Source organism: Felis catus, chromosome A3 (genome assembly GCF_018350175.1).
Source record: "Felis catus isolate Fca126 chromosome A3, F.catus_Fca126_mat1.0, whole genome shotgun sequence".
Taxonomy (NCBI): domain Eukaryota; kingdom Metazoa; phylum Chordata; class Mammalia; order Carnivora; family Felidae; genus Felis; species Felis catus.
The window spans coordinates 5,557,910-5,582,507 of NC_058370.1; the positions used below are offsets into that span (position 1 = coordinate 5,557,910).

At 57.5% G+C, this 24,598-nt stretch overlaps 1 protein-coding gene and 1 long non-coding RNA gene across 2 annotated transcripts; one reads left to right on the plus strand and one right to left on the minus strand.

The window, feature by feature from the left end:
- The first annotated feature begins 3,554 nt into the window (after nt 1-3,554).
- On the plus strand, nt 3,555-12,588 carry LOC102899910. The gene is made up of 3 exons (XR_002154329.3): nt 3,555-5,546; nt 6,720-6,839; nt 12,246-12,588. It is a non-coding gene; the product is annotated as an uncharacterized LOC102899910 (long non-coding RNA).
- Nucleotides 12,589-19,410: 6,822 nt separating this feature from the next.
- On the minus strand, nt 19,411-24,385 carry PCK1 (phosphoenolpyruvate carboxykinase 1). Its single transcript, XM_003983348.6, has 10 exons — nt 24,224-24,385; nt 23,794-24,052; nt 23,131-23,312; nt 22,780-22,983; nt 22,457-22,644; nt 21,953-22,115; nt 21,278-21,502; nt 21,052-21,183; nt 20,591-20,686; nt 19,411-20,445 (listed from the first exon to the last, which is right to left on the minus strand). Exons 2-10 carry the CDS (start codon nt 24,015-24,017, stop codon nt 19,991-19,993), a joined length of 1,869 nt encoding a protein of 622 aa, XP_003983397.2. The 5' UTR covers nt 24,018-24,052; nt 24,224-24,385; the 3' UTR covers nt 19,411-19,990.
- Nucleotides 24,386-24,598: the final 213 nt, after the last annotated feature.

A 24,598-nucleotide genomic window follows, 5' to 3' on the forward strand; every position in this document is an offset into this window, starting at 1 on the left:
GGCTCGTGAGTTTCCTCCGTGAGCGGGATGTCGGAACCAAGAAGGGGCCGCGGGGTGGTCCGGCCCCAACTGGCCCTGCCTGCTGTTCGAAGCCAAGAATCTAGGGGCTGCTTTGCTGCTTCTCCGCCTTGCCGACATACTATCTGCGTTTCTGGGTCTGTCGGCTCAACCCCCAAACGTGGCCGGAATCTGACGCCTCCTCTCCTCTCTCTTACCCAAACCCAGCCCTCGTGACAAAGTCCCCAGGTGCTTGTCACAGCTGAAGGACGGGGTCTACCCTGAGCTTGGCGGGGCCTTCAAGTCAAAATCAGAACCAAGTTGGACCTATGCCACAGGGCAGGTGGTCAAGGCACAGCCTCTCCGGATCCAAGTCCTGGCTGCCACATCCTGTGTGTCGTTGATCAAATGACTTAGCTTCCCTGGGCTTCAGTTCGATTTTCCTCCTGGTAAAATGGGCCCAATAAAATGGGTTGAGAGCCGCGCCCGGTGGGGGCGTGGGGGGGTGTGGACAGCCTGCCCCACATGTGGGAGGAGCCGCTCGAGTGGTCTGAGAAAGGCCTCCAGCTCCCGGAGTCACGGGCAGGTGCCCAGGGCACCCAAGGGGCTGCAGAGAAAACCAGCCACAGCCTGCAAAGCCCCGGGCGGGCGCTTATGTGGTTCCAGCCCCCCTGGAAAATTCCCTGACGGGGGTCCCCTTGACCTGAGCCCCCAACTGAATCGCCTTCAAGGCTGCCCCCCCGCCCCATTCCAGCCTTCTGGCTGCCTATCCTCCCGCCCCTGCAACACTCCGCATTCACGAGCCTTTGCGCAGGTTGGTCCCTCTGCCGACGCCATGGCAGCTCCCTGTGGCCCTCCTTCCGCACCTGTCACCTCCCACGGCGTGTTTCCTGTCTCTCCGACCCGCAGCTGCCCCCGCTCAGACACCCTCAACTGCGCCTCCCCTCATTCCCAGCCAAGCAGGCCACTCTAACCCCCGGTCCCCTTCCCCGTTCGCTGCTTTGTGTTCTGTCTCCCCCGACTAGCTGGCTTCGCTCCAGGATTCCAGAAGCTGTAATCCTTATCATCCAGGCTCCAGGCCCCGGCCTCCGGCAGGCTTAGCGTGGCATTCATTGCATGAATGCACGAGTGAATGAATGGAGTACTTGAGTGGAAGTCAGAGAAGCGGTAATGACAAGGAAGAAACATTGGCTCTCGAGTGGGCATCTCAAGGCTGGAAGCCCGGCCCATTTCTCACTCCTGTGTCCTGCCTCTGCTCCTCAGCCCTTTGCCTCTTTCCCGGGACCTCAGATTCCCCTCTGACCTTGGGAGCTCGGGGGGACCTGACTTGACAGTGTAGGCGGGAACTCTTTCTGACTGCCAGGCCCCATGCCACCCATTGATGTGGGAGCAGCCGGAACAGAAAGAAACATTTGCTTCCTCCTCGGTCCTGGCCACTCCCCGAAGCCTAGAACATCGGTTAGGATTCAGTGTGGTATGTGGAACGGAGAAATCAAACCAGAAGTCACCAGCGCCCAGGTCCCTTCGACTTCGTTGCCCCTCCATCCTCAACACAGAGCTTCTACTTCACAGACCAAGGTGGCTGCTTGTGCTCCAGCCCTCACGTCCTCATTCCAGCCATCAAGAAAGAGAAAGGCGCGAGGAAGGACTTGTTCCCTCTCTGTGAGGAAACTTCCTGGAAGGCCACACACAAGACTTCCACTTACATGTCATTGGCCAGCACTCAGTCACACATCCATGTGGCCAGGAGCTAAAAATCGGGGTCCTCGTTCCTGGAGAAGATGGGGAAAGTAGATGATGTGGGGCAGTCGGCGGCTCTGCCTCGGCAACTGTGCAGGGGAGCCATTCTATCATTCTTTGCCAGGACGGCAGAAGCCAGGAGGGGCGACTCACAGGGTCCCCATCCCAGCGGGAGACAGTCGGTGAAGTCCCGGCAAGAGAGCAGCGGTGCTGAGAGAGAGCAGGGGAGACGGAGGGGCGGAAAGCTCCCCCGGCTGACGGAGGCAGAGCAGAAGCCCTTGAGCATCCCAAGAAGCAGGACACGGCTCGCACCCCCCAGCTCAGCCGGGCGCTGGCTGAATGCCCCTGGGCGAGTCCTTGCTGGTCCCTGAGCCCTCGTGGGCAGCAGCCACGCTCTCACTGCGCTGCAGAAGCAGGGCCTCTGGGAAGAAACTGAGGCTCAGAGGGTCTGAGAGGCTTGCTGTTTACCGGTGATTCCCAACGGGGGGAAATCGTGCCCCCGCCCCCAGGGGACACGGGCCCATTTCGGGAGACATCAGTGATCACCACAACTGGGGCTGCTGCTAATGGCATCTGGTGGGTGGGGGCGGCCAGGGATGTTGCCAGAAACATCCTCTGAGGCCCAGAACAGCCCCCTCCCCGTGACAGAGAACCACCCAGCCCCAAAGGTCAGCAGTGCCGAGAACCCCGTCCTCTGCGGTCACCCGGCGAGAAGGAGCACGGCCGGGGTCTACACGCAGGGTCCCTCCACCCAGAGCCCACTCCGGCTTCTCCAAGTGTGTTTCAGAGCCCCCACCCCAGACCCCCTTCCGCGTACCCCAGACGACGGGCTTGAGATGTCTGCTTTCTTAACAAACACCCACAATGACTCAGACATTTGCTGAAGTTTAAGGAGAACTAAACTCTGTGCTTATAAAGTACCAGGCACGTAGTCACCCCCCCACCCACACCAAAATCCATTACAAGTTTAAAGTACAGCTATTATTTTTACAGCATTGCTTAGAAATGGCTTGCAATCTCTAATTTGCTAAATTGATGTGTATATTGACTAAATAAATATTCGGCACGAAGCCCGAGTCCCCCTCCACACCTATTAATCCTCAGGAAATGGAAACACAAGACACAAAATGAGCTTTTGCTCAGAGCTGCAGACAGGAATACATTATGTTGTTTTTCAAGCGTTCGGGGGCCTGGCTCGCTGCAGCAGAGATGTCCCAATCACCAGCCTCCAAGTTTTCCATGACGCACATGTCTGCCCGTGGACGTGCCTGTGTTGCTAAGGTTCTTTCTCGGACTTTGAAAGTCTAGGACAAGAAACTTTTCCCTCGGTGGGGAGAAAGCCGGGGTGACTGCCTTTTGGGGAGCTGGTCCGAGGGCTTGGTGGATGGCACCGGGGTTCATGCATAGAAATCGGGGCTGCTGGAAGGGCCGGGGAGGGATAACCCGGGACATTTCCCCTCCCCGGGCACTAGGGTGTTAGTGCCTGCAGCCCTGGGGAGAGATTGCAGGGGCGGGGGTGGTGGGGAGAGGGTCCTCTGTCAACACGCCCACCCCAGGACAGAACACCAGGGGGAGGGCATTGCTGCGGACAAAGTGAGTGTTGGCTTTCCCCGCCCTGGGGCGGGAGGGTGGGGGGTGCGGCTCTGGCCTCTGGGATGCCGACGGGTCCTTCCAAAGTATGAACTTCATATCTGCCTATGGTGCCAGCTGATACCAATGAAATAATAGAGCCCAGAATTAGCAGAGAAGTTCATCTTGGCAGCCGGGGAGCGGGGAGATGTTCTCCAGAAGAGGAAAAGGCAAGAGCCTTCCTTTTGCCTTACTGGGAGGGTGTGAGTCCCCAGAGGGAGGCATTTCAAGGAGGCTGGCCTCTGCCCGAAGCCGGCCCAGGGCTCCCTTACCAGGCAAGATGCCAGACCACTCAGGGCTTCCAGTCCTCAGAGAGGCTGGAGACTGGGAAGGGCGGGGGGGAGGGGGGGTCTTTGGCATTACGGTGACCTCAGTTTCTAGGTGAGGATCACGGTGGGGGCAGCGACGGCACACGGCACCTAACCCACAGCCAGCAAGCTGACTGCTGCAGGAGGCGACGGTGACCCCTCCCAGGGCCCCCCCCCCCCCCCGTCTACAGACAGACGGGAACGGCAGATGGCAGGGCAGCAGGGCTCTCTGAAGCCTCTACACCCTCAGGGGTTCCCTGAAAACAAGGCTGTGGGACCCCAAAGTGGGGCAGGGGTGAAAATGCAGACCCCACCTCTACGACTCTCCAGGTAGAAGGAGCAGCCAGCTTGGCAGGAGGGACTGTGGCCTGAGTTGAGGGCAGAGGGGTGGCCAGGGTGGGATCCCCCAGGGCCTTGCGGCCGAGCACAGGAAGAGTCGGGGTTGTATCCTGGGTGCAGTGGGCAGCCGGGGGACAGCTTTGTAAGGACCCGTCTGAGCTGGGCCTCAGCGGCCCCCGGGAAGAAGCTTCAGCCTCGCGTGGAAGGTGGAGCCCAGGCGTTGAGCCCCTGAACTCAGCCGGAGCCGAGCTGCGTCCCCATCGGCTGGTCAGGGGAGGGGAAAGCCTGCCTCCGCGGGACCAGTGGAGACTCCGAATCACACAGAGGACGGTCCCGTGCCGACGCCCCCACACACCTGCCGGAGGGGGTCCAACAACAGACCGCCAAGCGCCCGTGAGATGCTGGTCTGGGCCGGCGGGCACCAACATCTCACGCACTTGGAAATCTGTGGGGCGCTTCCCTGCACAGGTCAGCAGACATGTGCCCCTGGGCCCAGCAGCGCCACCTCCAAGAGGAGGTCCCCAGAGAGCCGAGTACGGGCATCCAGTCGCCTTGCCCCACTCGGGCAGAGCTGGGAACAGGCCAGGCGGCCACGCTGGGCGAACGGCTCAACCCGCCATGGCCAAGGCTTCCAGGGGGCCACGCAGCCATGCACGAGAGGGTCCCGGTAATGCATTCCACCCCCCCCCCCCACAAGGCTGAGCAGAACACTAACCTGGACCCGGAGAAGGAACCCAGGTGGGCAATGAGCCCACCCCTGGGCAGGGACCCCAGAAGTCTGTCCGCCTTGGATAAGGCACAACCTTCCACCAGTGACAGAAAGAAGATCAGTGGTTGCCTGGGGGCTCGGGGAGGTGGGATGCATAGCGCCGGGCCCAAGGGAACTTTCTGGGGGGTGATGATGGAATGTTCTAGATCTTGATCCGGGTGGTGGTCACACACAGGTGTCCAAACTCAGCCCACTTTCCCCTTAAGACCTGTGTATTTCACTGCATGTAAAGACCTTAGTATTTAAAAAAAAACCAAAACCGTATCTGTAAAAAGGGGTCTGCTTTTTGGGGTTGGGGCCCACGATCTCCTCTCTGTCTCGAGCCGCCCAGGCTCCCCAGGCAAAGCAGAAGTTCTGTGCAAGTGGAAAGAGCCTCGCGCGGGGGCTCCTGAGGCCACCGCGCCCGCCTTCCTGCGGCATATCTGTCTTGTTATTGCCAGAGCTGGAGAATTGCTCCCGAGGCGGAATCTTGAATATTCATCTGATTTACGGCCCGCTGCAGACAGCTTTATGAATCCGCCCACCAATACCTGCAGCCAGTCATCAATCTTCCCCCGAGATTGTGCCTTTGCCAGTAACTCATGAATTAAAGAGGCCCCCGGCGGCCCCCACGCCTCCCTCCCCTCGCGGCGCGGCGGGATGGAAGGAGGGCCTGACCCGAAGTCAAAACACTGTTGTCGTCTTGCGGCGGAGGCTCTGGGTGACCTTGGATGACTCACCCAGACTGTCTGCAGCGCGAGCAAGAGAAAACTTGGGAGCCTCAGGTCTGCCTCTTCCCAGCTCTGAGCCTCAGTTTCCCCGCCTGGAGAGACGGGGTGCAGCGCCCCGTCTGCCTGCCTACCTGGGTGGGAGGCGGGGGGGAGAGGAGGCAGGAGGGACGTGGCATCATCTGGGGATGGATGCAGGAAGGACGGAGAAGGTGGTCCCCCTGGCCAACTCCCCTCTGTCTCTCGTACACAACGTGAGAACGACGGCACATTTGACCTTCCGGGGGACCCACGGGGGCGCTGAGGGCAGCTAGCACAGCGCTGTGCCCCTGGCAAGCACCTGACAGGGGGCAGGGCTTGCTTATCCAGGAAGGGACAAATGTTCCAGGCTTAGCTCTGGGCTCGGGAAGCAGTTCCAAGGCGTCCTCAGAGCCCACCCCTGGGCAGGGACCCCCGACGGAGACTGCTGCCCGAAGCCCAGGGCCACACGGCGGGCTTGCCCAGGAGCCCCGGAGCCCGCCCTGGGGCTAACACTCAGCAAACGGTGGCCGGGCGCTCAGACCGCCACCCAACCATTGGAAGCATCTGCGAAGCGCTGGGGGGACCCACGCCTGTCTCCCCGGGGTCCGCAGACGGCTGGAAGGCAGAGAGCCCCTCTGGGCTCAGACACACCGGGGTTCAAACGCGGCCCTGCCCTTGGCATCCGGGGACCTTGGCAAGTCCCCCACCCCCCGAGCCCCATAAGCTGGACACTGATGTCACGGCTGCGGCGGAGGGGAGCCTGGGGGGCCCAGAGAGGCGGCCTGCTGTATGGGATGTGACGACGGGTGGCACTGAATGTCTGCCCGACACGGGGCACCGCGCGGGTCACTGGTGGTGGGGAGCTGGCTCAGGTCAGCCCTCTTCTTCAGTGGCTCCCTCAACACATGTTCATCAGTCCCTTCGACCACGTAGAGCTCCTAACACCTGTTTCCCAAGACACGCCGAGGGGCGTCCCCTCCCCGGGTCCCGGCTCCCACCAGTGTCTGCAACGTGGCAGTGTCTTTCGGGACTGTGGCTTGCCACGTCGGCTCAGGGTGCCCTTCCCAGATCTACACGACCGCAGGCCGACCCTCTCCTCGGCAAGGTGCCGGTGTTCAGCGGGCCCCCGGGCCGCCTACAGCGTGCACAGCCGCCCCGCAGCCGGACTCAACGGCTGGGCCCCTCTGTCCAACACGCTCTCCCCCGCAGGCCTGCAGTGAACAGAGGAGGCCATCGCCGTAAAGAGCTGACATTTATTCGGCGCTTACTGTGTGCCAAGCTGATTCGGAACACCTGCCATGCGCCCCTTCTGTGAACTCCCACTAAGAGGTAGGTTTTGTCCCTCCTGTACAAAAGAGGGAGCCGAGGCACAGAGAAGTGGATGAGAATGCGAATAGTGAGCCCCCTCCCAGTGGAACGCTGGCTGGACCGACCCTCCCCACTCTGGCGTGGCCCCGGGCCCCCTGGTATTTAGGAAGTCCTCCAACAAGCAGCCCCGCTCTGGGGGAAAGGTACCTTGGAAGGCGGTGAAGGGGGAGGCAGAGGCCAAGGCTGGGGGCACCAGCTCGCCTACTTGGCATTCCCTACTTGGAAGGGGTGGAGGGACTAGCCGGAAGCTGACTGGGGGAAAGGTCTCAGCTTCTGAGAACAACATTTCCCAGGGGCTTGGCCTCCACCCCGAGGGTTCGTAATCTATGGACTTTTCACCTTGGCACCAGCTCCCTGACCACGTTGGCAGTATTTACCCTGAGGGAGGGGGAGGGGGCCGGGTGGCTGGTGTGCATATGTGTGCACGCGCACTGGAGGGGAGGGTCCGAGCCAGCCAGCTGGATCCGGGTCTTTGAGAGCCTCTGGCTCCTGGAACCTCAGACGGAGGTCTCCCTCCTGGTCTTCCATTCTTGCTCTCCGTCCCCGCCCTCCTTCACCTCTTGCTCTGAGGGTTGTAAAGCTGGTGGACGGATGATGCCAAACCCACGGCCCCCCCCCTCTAGGGATTTGCACCCGGGGTGGAGACAAGGGCTAAGATCCAAGCTCCCTCCCTTGCCAGCGCTAAGAACACCCCTACTGCCTCATCTATAGAATGAGGATCATAGTAACACCCAAGGCTGCTAACGTAGCATGCCTGGAAAGTGCCTGTCACGCTGTAAGCACTCAGTGAGTGGCAGCCGTTGTCACCAGCCATATGGGTGCTCAGTACATGTTTACTAACTAGAGGGAGGGAGGGAGGAAAGGGTAAATGGATGGATGGGTGGAGGACAGATGGATGAATGTACAAATGAACAGATACCTACACAAGTAAATAAAGGTAGGCGGATAGATGGGTAGTGGATGTTCAGTCATTCATTAATGAGTATCTATCCATCATCCATCCATCCAACCATCCAACCATCCATCCATCTATCCACCCATTCATCCATCTGTCCATCCATCCATCTGCCCATTGATCCATCCATCTGTCCATTGATCCATCCATCTGTCCATTGATCCATCCATCTAACCATCCATCAATCCATCCATCAATCCATCCATCCATCCAACCATCCAACCATCCATCCATCTATCCACCCATCCATCCATCTGTCCATCCATCCATCTGCCCATTGATCCATCCATCTGTCCATTGATCCATCCATCTAACCATCCATCAATCCATCCATCAATCCATCCATCCATCCATCTGTCTGTCCATCCATCCATCCACTTATCCATCTATCCACCCACCCACGTGTCCACCCATCCACCCATCCACTTACCCATTCATCCACCCACCCACCCATGCACCCACCCATCCTTCTACCCATCTCTCCATCCCCCATCCACCCACCCACCCATCTGTCCATCCATCCACCCATCTGTCCATCCATCCAACCATCCATCTGTCCATCCTCTGTTTGTCCATCCATTATCCATCCATCCATCCATCCATCCATCCATCCATTCATCTGTCCGTTGATCCATCTATACATCCATCCATCCATTCATCCTTCCATCCATCCATCCGTCTGTCCATCCATCCATCTGCCCATTGATCCATCCATCTGTCCATTGATCCATCCATCTAACCATCCATCAATCCATCCATCAATCCATCCATCCATCCATCCATCCATCTGTCCATCCATCCATCCACTTATCCATCTATCCACCCACCCACGTGTCCACCCATCCACCCATCCACTTACCCATTCATCCACCCACCTACCCATGCACCCACCCATCCTTCTACCCATCTCTCCATCCCCCATCCACTCACCCATCTATTTACCCATCCATCCATCCATCCACCCACCCACCCACCCATCTTTCCACCCACCCATCCATCTGCCCATTGATCCATCCATCTAACCATCCATCCATCCATCCATCCATCCATCCATCCATCCTTCCATCTGTCTGTCCATCCATCCATCCATCCACTTACCCATCCACCCACCCACCCACCCACGCACCCACCCATCCTTCTACCCATCTCTCCATCCCCCATCCACCCACCCACCCATCTGTCCATCCATCCACCCATCTGTCCATCCATCCAACCATCCATCTGTCCATCCTCTGTTTGTCCATCCATTATCCATCCATCCATCCACTCATCTGTCCATTGATCCTTCTATCCATCCATCCATCCAACCATCCATCTGTCCATCCTCTGTTTGTCCATCCATTATCCATCCATCCATCCACTCATCTGTCCATTGATCCTTCTATCCATCCATCCATCCAACCATCCATCTGTCCATCCTCTGTTTGTCCATCCATTATCCATCCATCTATCCATTCATCTGTCCATTGATCCTTCTATCCATCCATCCATCCATCCATCCGTCCGTCCATCTGTCCATCTGTCCATCCAACCACTTATCCATCCATCCATCCATCCATCCATCCATCCTTCCTTCCATCCGTCCGTCCGTCCATCTGTCCATCCGTCCATCCAACCATCCATCCATCCATCCATCCATCCATCCATCCTTCCTTCCATCCATTCTTCCTTCCTACCATCTCTGTTGGATGTGTGCATGTGCACATGGCTGGGTGGATGGTGAGTGGGACAGACAGGAAGACAGATACACAGACGGATGGGTAGATGAATGAACAAATGGGTGGCTGGCGGGCCTGATGGGTGGATGGATGGTGGGTGGATGGACGTTCCGACGGACAACTGGATGAATGAACAGATGGAGAGTTAGATGAATGGACAGATGGATTGCTGGATGGCTGGGACCAAAAACTAAATGCTAAATTGCCTCCCTCCCGAAGGTGGCAGATAACAATTGCTTCAGCTCCTGCCTGGTGCCACATACATTAACACGGCCACAGGGGGCCGGAACACTGCGGCCTTCACAATCTGCTCATTAGCTGACTCACGGAGCTTTTCACCTATTCGAAGCCAACGGGGTAGCAGCATGACATTTAAGATTTCCTTTCAGCAATCACTTGCTTGGCCTTTCACAGAACACAGCGTGCAGCTGTTCCCTGGCTTATATTCTCCTCCAAAGGTGCCATCAAGCCCCCTGTGTGCAGTAATGAGCCCAGCTTCCCCAGGGCTCAGGGGTGTGTGTGCCCTAAAAAGTTGGGGGCCCCTTTCCCCCCTAACTGCTGTGCCACATTCTCTCTCTGCAAGCAGTGTTACCAATTACCTTAATTACCCTTCAGTTAGGGGGTTTCATTTATAACATAGTGGCAAGGAGGTATTGGAGAAAGAGTTTCCCTGGCAACCAAGTTTTTAAACACAAGATTCTCTGAGTTTTAAAAGACACTTCTCCCCTAATTTCCCCCCTGAAAATTAGCTTGGAACTTTTCGGATGCTGAAATTTTTAGCATAGCAGTAGGCCAGCACTTATGTCTGAAACCATACAAGACCTAGATTTCTCCCCTGCCAGAGGCAAGACCCTGGGAAGCTGTTCAATTTCCTGTGCCATTTTGTTCTTGGTGGATGTAGGCAGGGACTGCAATGACCATTATGGAATGACCACGGACAGCGGCATTTTGCGAGCCCACGGTCAGTCCCGCTCCTGACGCCAACCCGTGTTCTGGGCTCGGGTCGTTCAAGATCCCTGTTGGCCGAGTTCTGCCATGTGGGCTTGATGGGGAGAGCCCTGGGCCAGCAGATGGGTCTGGGCCCATCTCCCCAGGCCGAGGAGGATGGCACCAGCCAGCACCCCAAAGCAAATAAGTTCAAGGTCTGCTCTGGGTCGTGGCTTCTCCCACTGCAAACTTTCTATCATCAGCTTCCCGTCTCCCCCCTGCACTAACAAAATGAATCCCAGCTCAGGTGCACGACCTGTCCATAATCTGCTCCAGCCTGGGGGCGGCCCGCTTCCCGCCATCCACACGCTTTGCTCTGACCAAGCCACACTTCCATCCGCTCAGCCCCCGACCGTCTAGACGGCACCTACTCCCTAGTCGCAGTGCACCCGTCCCCCAACATTCCACCCTCCACCCACCTTGACCATTGTCCACACCCTCCCCCCCACCGAGTCCCCCTGGAACCCCTCTATTTTGCCCTTTAGATCCCGGCTTTCCAAATTTGACTTCGTGTCGTGAGTACCGCTCAACTGCTGCTTCCTCTGAACCTTTGTGGCAATGTGTCTACACCTCTGGGAGCCATCCAGTGTTTCTGCTCTGTGAGGCTCAGCCATTACTTTGTCTTGGAGGTGCAGGGTAGAGTGGAAACACGAGGCAGAGCTCATTCAGATTCTGGCCCTCACAGCTTGGTGGCTGCGTTGCCTTGAGAAGATGGAACGATGGATCAGGGCGGCTGCAGAGTTTATGTCTAATGGACCCCACGGAGGCCAGATGAGCCCCTAAGTGGAGGGTGGGTGGTCCATTGGGTGGATGAGGACGTGTGGAGGCCTAGATGGTTGGAGGGTGTAGGAACAGATAGTTAAGCAGAAGGATAAGGGGCTGGGTTGATGGATGGAAAAAAGGACGGAGGAGGGAGGGAGGCAAATGCAAACTGCAAACGTGCCCGGCTGCCCAGGCAGAATTACAAAGTCTGGGGGGTGGACCAGCAGGCTGGCCATCCAGGAATTCTGGACGGGGCAAAAAGCGTGCGTGTGGATTCTTGGTCACAGGAAATAGCGCTCCTGATAACTGGAGGCTTGAAGTTTTTCAGTGACCCTGGGAAAAGGACAAAGGCTCCTGTGGGACCAATTCATTAGGAAGGACAGTCCTGATCAGCTCACCTAAGCACTTGGGCCGGCTCTAAATGTGAGGCAGTCAGAGGGCGTTCAATAACTATTCATTGGAAAGTGACGGATTGATTTTGGAGGCCTGCCATTCTAGGGAGGCCTGGCCAGCTGGGAGCTGCATAGGCATTTCGCTCATCAGGAGCACAGTCTCTCATATTCGACAGCAGGAAAAACCGACCCTCCGGTGAGCAGTGAGCAGCCCAGCCTCCGGCCTCCGGTCTCGCTCCCATGTTTGCGCCGTGACAGAACCCGCACCATAGAGGGGCCCGGGGCACATGCTTCCTTACGAGAACCAGCACCCATGGCACAGGGGAGGCTGAACTTCCTCTGACCCATCTGGGTTCGGGATGTGAAGGACCTCAGATTGGAGCAAGTCAACCCAAGGCAACTTGAGTGATAAGCCTGTCCTGGGGATCAATCCGCCCCCGAATCCAGGAAGGCCCTATAGATCAGGGACCTACCCCAAGGAGCTGTTGGGGAGGGGGTGGCGGTGAGGGGCAGCGCGAAGCTAGAAGGACACGCGAATACCGTCTCTTTCCAGGAAGGACCAATCCTGCGAGATGCCCGTCACAGACACACCCAGAGGCCACGGGAAGGTGCCAACATCTCCAGCTTGCCGGCTGTCTTCACCCCAGCCTGCGAGGGCCATTCTGACTTGGACAGCCATGCAGACTCTCGCGGACAGCTGGGAGAGAGGACGGTGCAAACCCCAGGGAGGGCCCTTCACACGCACCGGGGGGAGGGCAGTGGGCTTCCGGCAGCTGGCAGCTTGGTTGCCAGACGGGACTTTGGGGCCTCTCATTCCTGAGCAGTGCGTCTGAAAAACTCACAAATTTCCTAACATCACTCGGGGAGCCTTGATTGTTAATAAAACTGTCTCTTTACTTCTTCCCTCCAGCTGCCTCCCCACGAGGGATGCGGGCGGCGGGGGGTGGGGGGGCGGGAGGGAATCAGGAAGGGGGGGGCAAGGGGAAGACAGATTCACTCTGCCTTATCTCCAAAGCGTTCAGCTAAGTGCCAGAACATAATAAGTGCTCAATAAATAACCACTATTAGAGGAGGAAGAGACGGAGGAAACCAGACAGGTCAGAATTTAATTCTGCCACGCAGGTCTATTGTGCTCCTGTCCAGGGAAAAAGAGCGAAAGAGTATCTCCACTTTCCATCTCCCTCTGCCTCCGAGGCTGACTTTGCGGTGGTGTCCTCCTGTCCCCTTTTGCCCGCAGCCTGTTGAAAAAAAAAAAAGAAAAGAAAAACCAAAAGCCAATCTGGCATGCTTGGCCGGGCCTCTACCTCCCCAGCCCACAGCCCCTCCGACTTGATGTTTAATTTCCCTGGGTCGAGAGGAAGCGTTCTGATGATCCAAGTTAATTCAAAATGTAAATTTCATCTCCTATCGGCTAATGGCTCTGAGCTCTGCTTTACGTAACGGGACAGCAGCTGCCTGATGAGTCACCGGGGCCTCTGGTGCCCCTGGTCTCTGCTCTTGGTGGTGACGCAGCCCTCGCTGAGGCCTGAGACCGCCGCAGCCTCTGTGCCCGCCGAGGCCAGACTGGAGTTCACCTGGGGCGGCGGGGGGCTCAGGGGGAGGAGCAGGGAGTTTTACTCATTGAGGGGAGGAAGGTTTATGTTGATCCCGGGGGCCGTGCTCAGCCTGGAGGCTCAAACCTGGAGAGACCCGTCCCCCGGGGCCATTTTGGGCGGCCGGTGGGTGCGTGGCCCTCAGCCCCTGGCAGAGAACTCCACCGTGAGCCAGGGGCTCCCACTGGGTAGGGCGAGCTGTGTTCACCCGGACCCAAAGAGCAGCCTTGAACCCTGCAGGGGTCAGTGCTTGGATGGCAGCCAAGGCTTCCAGCCGCTGGGTGGTTTGTAGCTGCTGTGGTCCTGGAGCCGCCCCTGGGCCCCTGAGTGGGTCCCCTTCATCTTCCCGGGGGATGCTGAGGGCTCCTCTCAACTGTCCGCCTGGGCTTTTGCCCGTGTCCTTGAAGGCAAAACCAGCTACAGGCTGGGAGTTCCCACCCCCCTTCGGTGGCCCGCGGGGAGACGGAGGGGGGCTGGGGGGCTGGGGGGGCGCCGGTGAGTTTGGGTGTCTGGTGTCACTCCATCCTTCCCGGGGACTTGGCATCGGCCGTGTTGAGCAGCATGTGAGGGGCAGATGGTGCGATTGAGCGTGAACAGGCAGCGGGGGGGCGTTCCCGGGGTGGGACCGCAGGCCAGCTCAGGGCCTTCGGGTGAACTCTCTGTGGGCCGACCGTGTTCTTCATGCCTCCCAGGGCCTCTCGTCTTCTCCGCCTTGTCCTTCTCCCCACACCTGGACCTGGGCTCCCTAAACCCCAAGTTTAGGGTCCCTCCGAAGAGCCACCAGGCCCCAGCTCCATGACAGGTTGGAGGAAGAAAGACTTCCAGGGGGCAAGGCAGGGCCCTCCTGTGCGGGGTGGGGGGGAGCTCTCAGAGAGGAAGAGACCGTCCCAGGATTCTAGTGGCTGCGGCGGGTACTGGTTTCGTGACCCGGATCTCATTCCAAGCGCTTCTGCTACGGGGGGTGGTGGGGGGGAGGGGGGAGGAAAGTGGACCCTCCTGCATGGCTGGAGCCCTAGGTGTTCAGGGGAGCACCTGTGTCTAGACCTTCCCTGATGTGGTGACATGAGCCAAACCCTCCCTGCTATTGCCAAGCCAGTTTGGGTGAGTTTCCTGATCCGCTCTCAGAGCTGGGATGGTCTCGGGTCTCCTGACTCCGGGGTTCTTCTCTGTGCCGAAGTGTGCGGTTACAGCCTTGGACTCAATGCCAACGCAAGCCGGCCTGGAATCCGAGGCTCCTGGTGGTCCCAGCACTGCCACCTGCTGGCCTCACGGCTTTGTCAGGCTTCTGTCCTCTGGCCAGTGTCTCCTGGAAGTCGGTGAAAGAAATGATTCTTATGGTGCTCGTGATAACTGGGAGAGGTTCACGGGCCTGGCATTAAATGACATTGAACCCCGTAATAAAAACAGTCTGTCCTTTTTTTTCCAATTTCTCGGAATCCGCCCGGGCTGCTCCTGCCGCCCTGCCTCCCTCTTCCTCGTTCGTGTCCCCTTTTGACAAGGTGAGAGTGGCCTCCGACCCAGGCCCCCTGGCAGACAACACGTTTCTAAGGTGAGTTAAGAGACACCTCTGTTTTCGTTGAGTGTATTCCCTTTAAAAAAAAAAAAACCACTTTTTGAGCTGTAACTCACGTACCAGAAAATGCATCCACTTGAAACGCACAATTCCACGGTTTTTAATATAGTCACAGGGTCTGCAACCTTCGTGGAGATCTCATTTGAGAATCTTCGGCACCCCGAAAACAAAGCCCGTACCTGTTAGCAATCCCTCCTCGTTCCTCGATGCCTCCCCCTGCCTGGCCCCAGGCAAACACAAATCTAATTTCTATCCCTGTGGATTCGCCTGTGCTGGACATTTACTATAAACGGAATCAATCAGTGGCCGTGTCTTTCGCAGCGGGCATCTTTCACTTAGTGTTGAATTGATGTGGTTACTTTAGCAAAGAATGCTGGGTTTTAATCAGTGGTTGGGAGGCACTATTTTCTTCTAGAACAAGCTTCTTTCAGGCTGCTTATTTTTGTTCCAATTAATCGATCATTTGCTCGAGTTACCAGCTTTCCGTGGGAGGTGGGATGCTCACTAGAACTTTTGGAAAACACAGTGCACTTCCTGTCCGGGGGGCCTGGGGGTACCTTCGCTGTTGGTTCTCTGATTTGGGGAACTTTTCGTCTCCCTCCTCTCTCCAATAGCCTCCAAGCCCCTTCCTTCATCCACCCTGACTGTTCTCAAAACCCCCATCGCATGAAGGAGCGGGGTGGGGTGGGGGGGTGCACGCAGAGCCAAATCTTTGCAAACCGACGTTTGGTCCCTGTCTTCAACGCACTCAGAGGGACAGCTGTGGTCTCAGCTTCTCCCCAGTCGTTTTGTCCGGAAGAAGCACCTACCACGAGTTTAATTATGCAATTAAAGTCATTTTCCTGGGCTGAACAAATATTTACAGCATATTTTGCTGCAAATTGCTTCGCCTGGAGAAAGGTTCTGCCGAGCGGGCTGACGAGCCCGGCATGCATTCACACATTTACACGCCCCATTACCAGGGGGCCGCACGGCACCGAGCAGGTGTCAGACAAGCAAGCCCCCAGGAACAAGCGTCCGTGCAGACACGGTGACAGGTGTCAGCAAAGCAAATGTGTTCTTGGCCCCGCCACGGTGCTACTGTGCGGACCGGTGACGTCCGTTGGTGATCTGCGGCAGCCCCAGATCCCGGCTCTGTGGCACCAGAGAAACCTCGGGGCTCTGTCCCACTGCTGGCGGGGGTGGGGCACGGATGGCGGAGAGAACACTGTGCGGGGACCAGCCCTCTAAGAATCAGAGCCACGTCCATAGTGCACCCGTCACGTCCTGTCATCCGCAGAGCCGTCCTGGGAGGTGGTCCCTGAAAGAACCCGTGTGTGGCACCTCTCTCAAGGGGCCCCCTGTGCTCAGCTTGCTGTCCGAGTCCGGGTGGGAAAACACGAGGCGAAACTTGAGAAAAAGCAGGAAAAAGTCACGTTCTTTATTTCACTCCCTCTGGACTTCGTCTCCATCTCAAGTTCCCTTTTCACCCCGAGGAGGAAGCTTTCAGGTAGTTCACTGGGATGGGGTCAGCTGACTCAGGGTTTTCTCAGCTCGAGGGGATCCTCTGCCCCTGCCCAGCTCCCGGCCAGCAGCAGAGCTCTGGGGGAGAGTTTGTGTAGCCTTAGGGCGTCAGCACTGGGGGAGGACGGGTCCCACCGGCGGGGGCAATGACCAGAGAGAAATCCAGACCCAGGTCTGGGAGCCCCTCAGCGGGGTGGGAAGGTCTGGGGGTCGCACCATCCCAGGATAGGTGAGCCGGAGGCAGTCAAGGGGCCGGGTGGGGTGATTTCAGCTTCTAGACTCCAGCCCGGCTGTGTTGAAGGTCAGCCCTGAGGGCAGTGTAGGGCTAATCCTCTCTCCACCTTGGTCTGAGTGACTGCGTGTCCTTGACCTTGTGTGAGGGCTGCTTGGGTCACTGTGCGCTCCCCCATCCTGCCCCCCAGCTGCCCTGTGTTCCTCCCAGAGATAGCTCTCCCCGGAGCCAGCCCAGGGCTGGGCATCAGGAGCCAGCTGCCGTGGGGGGCAATGAGCTCCCCGCCCACCTGTTGTGCCAACACAGCCGCACGGAAGGCCCGGGACAGAGCAAACGTGTCCCCACTGGGTGCCAGATGCCTTGCTCACAGCATCCCGTCTGACCTTCCCAACCCCCTGAGAAGTTACGGTTATTATGCCCATTTAACATCTGGGGAAACTGAGGCTCAGAGTTTCGTGCAATCACTTGAGAGTACGCTGCTAGGAAGGGGTGGAGTGGGGCCTCACATCCAGACTCTCTGGACTCCCGAGTCCAGAGCTGGGCTATTTTGTCTTATCCTCATAGGCCCCCAGAGGGGGTGTTATTGTCCTATGACACAGGTGAGGGTCACTTCGGGTGACACTGTTGGCCAGAGGCGGAGCTGGGACAGGTCCAAGGTCGTCAGTGTTTACTATCCCGGGGGGGAAGGCGGGAGGGTGGGGCGGCCGTGGCGGAGGCAGGCCCTTTCCCATGGATGAGGGAACCTGGTGCCCTATTTACTGCAACTGCTGACCGTGACGGCCAAGGTCGCTGATCCGGTGCCCTCTGCAGGGGAGTGGGTCAAGGGAGCCCTCTGGGGCCTGTGCCTGGTGGTCTTAAAGCTCTGGAAGGGACAGGCCGTGTGGCACCCCGGGGGCTCCGGGTTAGGGTGGGCCTGAGGAGAGAAAGCAAGAAGAACGAGACCTGTAACCGCCAACCCCCAAATGTGCCCCTGCCTAGCACCCCAGCCCCCGCCACTTGCCACGTGGTCCTCAGGTGCCTCCAGGGAGCTCAAAGGCAGGTCTGTTGTCCCACCTCAGTGTTTGCTGTGTACCTACCGGGCTCTAGTCCTTAACCCAGACTCCAGCACAGCCCCTGAGACGCGTGCCAGTCGGGGGACAGCCCCTGTGGTAGATTCCGGTGGAAGACATCGGCCCCAGCGGTGGTCTGGGCTCCTGTGTGCCGGGGGAGGGCTGAGCAGGAATCAGCACCTGGAAACCGACTTGGCCCGGTCTGCCTGTCTTTCCACCCCGCAGGGACTGGGGCACCGCAAGGTGACATTGGCAAATAAGGTCACAGCATCCTGACCACGACAGCCAGAGCTCCCGGCATAGAAACCAGGACCTGGAGGTGGACGGAGCACTTGCTTGGCCGTTTGGGGAAAACAAGTCAAGGGCCAATGGCAACTGTTGAGTCCTTGTGGTCCCCTGAAAACCTCTATTCTCTTTAAAGCGTTTCCTCTAGGCTGATCCCCAGGCTTCCAGGGCCTGGCGGGAACAGGTTCATATGCCAGTCCCCGGGGCACGTGGGTGATGCCGTGCAGGAGCGTAAAAACTTCCAGGAGGGCCAGCTTGGCCACAAAACCAGAGGCCTGCTGGGGGCCTAGGACAGGACCCTGGGGCCCAGGACACACATCTTCACAAAGACGCCCCCACTGTACCTGTCAGGCCCTCTCGGGGGTCCAGGGAACTGCCTCAGAGGCCACCAGGCGGGCAGGGAAACAGAAGCCGGGAACCTGGGTCCCAGCTTCCCCCCCCACCCCCCACCCGGGGGTGGACGCTCCCTTGCTTTGTGTCCCTCCGGCGTTCGGTGTCTGAGTCAGAGCACGCGTCAAGCAAGGGTTCTGTAGCGAAAAGAAAAAACAAGTTTGAAAGCCACCGATTTAAATTAATACAGCAGATGACACTTAATTCCATGAAGTGTTTTTTTTTTTTTTCCCCATCAGTGGCTTTGGTATTGGAACATGACACTTTGTCGGGAGGGCCGGGCCAGCTCTCAGTTCTCTAAAGCTCCGACGGACGCTCAGAGGGGTGAAGTCACTCTAACCAGCTGCCCCCTGGGAGGGGGACGGCGGGTGCAGGGTGCTGTGTTTGCCTGCACAACGCACGTGTGCTGCGCAGGTGCAAATCCAGTCTGCCTCGTTCCTGACCCCCCAGTAAATGCCGCCAACCCCGAGTCTGGGGCGGGGGAGGGGGAGAGGGGGCAGGGAGGGGCTTAAGGCCAAACCACACCACCCGCTCTCCTCACGGTGGCCCGCTGTGGGCACGCTGCTCGGTATACAGAAGGTGCTCAATTAATGCTTGTGCCACAGAACTCCCCTCGGCTTTCTCTCTACTCTCCTCCCTCGTGGATGACAGTTGAGAAAAGTGTTGGTCGACAAGAGTGTAGCGACAAAAGTGCGTGAAATTGGCCTCAATGTAACGGGGAAGGCTGAACCCCCAGACCCAAACTTTTGTCAGGAAGCACGTTTTAAACTCTCCCGCTCAGTTACACAAGGCCTACCATTCACTTCAAGGTTTGCAGTGTTGAAACCCACTGGTCAGTGGCTTCTAGATACTATCTGGGGTTAATTCAGAAAGCCCCAAGCGTGATACTATGCCACCTGTGGGTGACATCTCTTTGCTCATCTCTCCTAACTGGTTCCTTTCTGTGCCCTCCCTCCCCCCGCCCCCAGCTCCCTCCCTCCCCAGGGATGACCCTGATGTCCCCACCTCCTTTGGAGGGGATTCGGACCCCAACGTGTTTCATCAGAGAGTCCTTGCTTCTTGCTCGTTCAGATCAGAAACACCAAGTGAATGAATCCATGTTTTCTATAAAAGTTTATTTTGTGATTTTTCCAAGAAGTGTTAGGGGAAAACATTGAAATCGCGTGAAGGTACGTAACCAGGGGTATATAAAAATAATTTAAACGTGCATATTAATAATAAAGCAGCGTTTCTTTGTAGCCACAACTAGTAGGTAATCTTGCCCGCGATTTTTCCAAAGGTATTATATACATCTCAGATAACAAGAAATACACACACACACACACACACACACACACACACAGTTCAAGTAGTTTTCTCCGTGCATTCCAGCTAACTGACACAGCTAAAGAGATAAAAACAGGAAAGACTGAATGCCTGGTGTCCTTAGGGTTGAACCAACGTGCACTGGGTAGTGAATTTTGGAGACCTGCTGAGATTTCCCTTCCGATCCCATAGTTACCAGCCCGTACTTTGTGGTCTTATCTGAAAAATTACAGTGTGTCTTTTGAATCGGCCCATCGGTGTGGTCATGGCAGTGGTATGGGTGGTGTCCATTGAGAAAATCCCACTCTCTCTTGCTCCCGGTTGCATTGGAAAGGGGGCTGATCTTAAAAGGAAAGCTCTCGGGTCTGATTACATCTGGCTGATCCTTTGCTTCAGGGCAAGGACCTCTCTCTCGATCTCGTAGGGCAGGTCAGTGTTAACTTGCTCCTCCAAGTACTTCTGGATGTCCGTCACCTCCTTCTCCCAGAACCCCTTGGGGATGTCGAAGAGCTCCTTCACGTTGACGTCCCCCAGGCCTTTCAGGTTCAGGGCGCCCTCCTCAGGGATGTAGCCTATGGGTGTGAGCTTGGCACCCGCTTCCCCGTTGATCCGGTTGAACATCCATTCCAGCACCCTGGAGTTCTCCCCGAAGCCCGGCCAGAGAAATTTGCCTTCGTCGTCTTTCCGGAACCAGTTGACGTGGAAGATCTTGGGCAGCTTGGCTGCTGGGCGCTGGGCCATGCTGAGCCAGTGGGCCAGGTATTTGCCAAAGTTATAGCCAAAGAAAGGCCGCATGGCAAAGGGGTCGTGCATGATGACCTTGCCTATGAACAGAGGGGGGGGATCCCGCTGGTAAATCACGCTCTTATGGGACAATACTGGCGCCATTTATCATTGGCACGAGCACGCGGAGACAGGGAGCACACCAATCCCTCTAGTCTGCGGTTTGAGTCGTTCACTCAGATTTACCTTTGTGTTCCGCAGCTGCTGTGGCCTCTGATCGCATCGCCGCCCCCACAAACACTCCATGCTGCCAGGTGAGAGCTTCGTAGACCAGAGGGACCCCTATAGCAGGAGAAAAGGAACACCCCGTAAAGGCTTTGACACAGACCCCTGGGCTGGCGAGGGCATCTCCCAAAATGGAAAGACACAGAGGAACGGTATCTTTCTACTTGAGCTGCTTTTGTCCTCCCAAAGCCAACGCGCACAAAACCGCTGTCAAAGTTACACCCCCGAGGCCACGCAGCTGGAAGTTTAATGAGATAGAGCCACAGCCCGTCAAGGATCCAGCCTTGCCAATTATCCCAGATTTCTGGAAGCTGGAGATCTTTGGTGCCCTCTGGCGAGGTCACGAAAAAGGAGAGGTTCCATGGACGCTTTCTGGAAGCCAACACACCCATGCTCCCAGCCTGAACGAAGGAGAGACTCACCGGCAGGTCGGCGGCCTCCGAAGATGATGCCCTCGATGGGCACCCCCTCCGGAGACTCCCAGGCAGGGTCGATGATGGGACACTGGCTGGCAGGGGTGCAGAAGCGTGAGTTGGGATGGGCGCAAGGTTCCCCTGCAACAGCAAGAGAGGAGGCGCCCCTTAGCATCTCGCCCAAACCAGTAGTGCTTAGAGGCTGGGGCCCTGGGGTCTCCAGGAGGGGGCTCACCGTCCTGGGGGGACCATTCGTTGTTCTTCCACGATGTGAGCCTGATGCCCGGGGCCAGCGGCTGGTCGATACCTTCCCAATAAAAGCCCCCATCGCTGGTCTCGCCCACGTTAGTGAAGATGGTGTTCCTCTGGATGGTCTTGATGGCGTTGGGGTTGGTCTTCACAGAGGTTCCAGGAGCCACCCCGAAAAAGCCATTTTCTGGGTTGATAGCCCTTAGGTTACCTGGAAAGTTGTCAACCAGAAAGGTAGACACAAATGCCAAACAAAACGTAACGGATATTCTTAGCTCTGACCAGGCTAATCTTTGCACCGAATTCTCAAATCTTTTTTCTTTTTTCTTCCTCCCTAGAAGAGATTCCTCTTTTCTCATCCGAGCATGATTTTCCGCTTTGACACTTTTACAACCCTTCCTTCCTCGTCGGTTTTCCACCAAGAGTGTTTTAACACATTTATTGTATAAACAAGCAGCAGCATATGGGGCCCCATTTCAATTCAGATCCTATATTAAATTAAAGAATGCTCGCAGAAAACATATTCCTAGGGCTTTGCAAGATCCGAAAGAACAGACTCAAAAAGCCCAATACCGTGGACTTGGGAGAATCTGGTACGCTTTGAAAGCCAAAAGTTCACCTAGGTGCAATCATCGTCAACGGTTAGGTCTAAGAGAGTCACCTTCTTGGTCAAATTTCATCCAGGCAATGTCATCTCCCACACACTCTATCTTCCACCCTGGGAGGCTGGGGTTCATCATAGCCAGGTTGGTCTTCCCACAGGCACTGGGAAAGGCTGCTGCGAAATACTTCTTCTGGCCCTTGGGGTTGGTGATGCCCAGGATCTGTTGAGGACAAGATTCCTCCTTAATCTGCTTCCTCCGGTCCCTCCCGGTGGCCAGTGGTTCAGTCTGGGAGAGTGCCCAGAAGCCCCAAAAGGGTAGGTTCCCAAGACCTATGTCTTCAGCTGTCAAAGCGAACATTTTAAATAAGAAAGTCTAAGGGAGCTCCGGTTTGAAGTGATTCAAAAGAGGCATTAACAATCCTCCGTGGGGTTTCTAAACCTGTCCTCGGGGCACACTGGCCTTGCCTGATGGGAACTGCACACGCGTGGGCATTTGGACCTCCGCACGCGCCCCCGCCCCCAGGTCCCCGCCGTGCAGGTGCACGACTTCCTGCAACTTACCAGCATGTGTTCTGCCAGCCACCCCTCTTCCTTAGCCAGCCGGCTGGCTATCCTGAGGGCGAAGCACTTCTTCCCGAGGAGCGAGTTCCCGCCGTACCCACTCCCGAAGGAGATGATTTCCCTGCGGTCGGGCAGGTGGGCGATGAGGGTCATCTCTGGGTTGCAAGGCCAGTTGTTCACCAGGGGCTCTGCGCAGGAGGACACAGCCCGGGTGAGCGTGCTGCCTCCCCACCCGGGGGGGGGGGTCCCCGGGGCAAAGGCCCAGGGCTCGAGGCGAGGCTGATTTGCCGTCGCAACTTCGGACCCGGAAAGGGTACACTTACTTTTTAAAGGCAGAGGGCATCCCACGGAATGGAGGCACTTGACGAAGTCCCCGTCGCCCAGCGCTTCCAGGACCGGGGTGCCCATCCTCGTCATGATGCGCATGCTGGCCACCACGTAGGGGGAGTCCGTCAGCTCGATCCCGATCTTCGACAGAGGGGAGCCCAGCGGCCCCATGCTGAATGGGATGATGTACATGGTGCGACCTGGAGGGGCCGGTGCGGGGGGGGGGGGGGAGGGGTGAGAAATGAGCCCGACATCACAGACGACAACACGGCGACATCGCCCTTCCTACCGGCACCCGCCCTCTGCTTCTGTTTGATTTTTCCCAGTCAAGCAACTGTCTCCTTCACCTTTCATGCACCCTGGGAAGCGGGCATTGAATGCTTTCTCGAAGTCCTCCTCGGACATCCAGCGACCCAGTTGGCTAGGGCCGGTTTTGGGGATGGGCACGGTATCTCTTTGCTCTTGGGTAATGATGACCGTCTTGCTTTCAATTCTGGCCACATCCCTGGGGTCAGTGAGAGCCAGCCAGCTGCAAAAAATTTTGAAAAAATTGGTTAGGAACGGAGGGGGCAGTGTCGCCCTCCCCCGCTGCCTCTGTGCACGGGATTCCCTGCCGCCAGGCGTCAGGGGGGAACGGACCAGTCCCGTGCAGCACCGTGCCCTTCCCGCACCTCACAGGTGCCCAGCGCACGGACGGTGCCCCACACGTGTGGACAACCGCACCAACCGGGGCGCAGCCGAGGAGATGTTACCAGACTGAGCTTGTCTCTCAGGAGAGGGCGGGTCTGGCTGTCCTCGTCAGGGATGGAGTTCGCAGGGAGTGTCCCTATGTTGCTATCTCACGGCCGACTTGAGCCGCTCTATGAATGTCATTAAACTGCAGTCTCTATGGTTCGGGCCATTTCACTAAGTTTTTCAAGAGTCGACGGCCCACCCCGGCCCCCGCTGGGTCTCGGGTCCGCCTCTGCTGGCGGGGACGGTGGGAACGGCGGGGCTGGGGGCCGGCTTACCAGTTGTGGTATTTCCGCAGCCTCTTGATCACGCCCTGGGCCTCCATCTGGTCCAGCAGCTTTCGGTTCTCGCCGTCGGAGCCGTCACAGATGTGGATATGGTCGGGCTGGCACAGCTTGGCGCTACTCTCCACGAATGCTCTCACCGCCTGGGGCAGGCTGTCTAGGGTGCCCTGGACGACCTTGGCCGAGAAATTGAGGCTGCTGGGGAGCTGAGGAGGCATTTTTGCAGGGCTGCGCTAAGGGCCACGACGCTTCCCTGAAATAGAAAACACAGGCCCCTTGAACGACCTAACAGACGCCCCCAGGGAAACTCAACGCGGCTCTTTGGTGGCACCTCACCAGACAGTCGAAGCGCTGCGGAAAAGAGGAAACGAGTTTGCGTCGGCTCCGTAACCTTTAGACACGCAAATTAAAAAGCTCTACCTACCTTTCTCCTTCTCGGATGATCTCGATGAGAGATCCAAGGGTTTCCCACGAGGCGCTTCCGGCCGGTGGACAACCGTTCCCAATGGGAAGGCCGCGTTCGCTGTTTGGAGGCCGGACCTCCCGGCCTTAAATCCCATTGAGGAGGAGGACCCCGCCCCTCGGCTACACCCGGGGAGGCTCGTCTCTGACGTCAGGGGCAGGACTTTGGATCGCGGCCCCGGTCCATTGTGCTTCTGGACGGGCTTACCACCACAACCCCCAAGGGAGATAATCATTGAACAGATAGCTGTTAATGAGTGCTGGGCGGCCTAGAGTCGCAGACCGGCCGCGACAAGTCCTTGCACAACTTGTGATTGACTAAACTTTGACCCAGTTC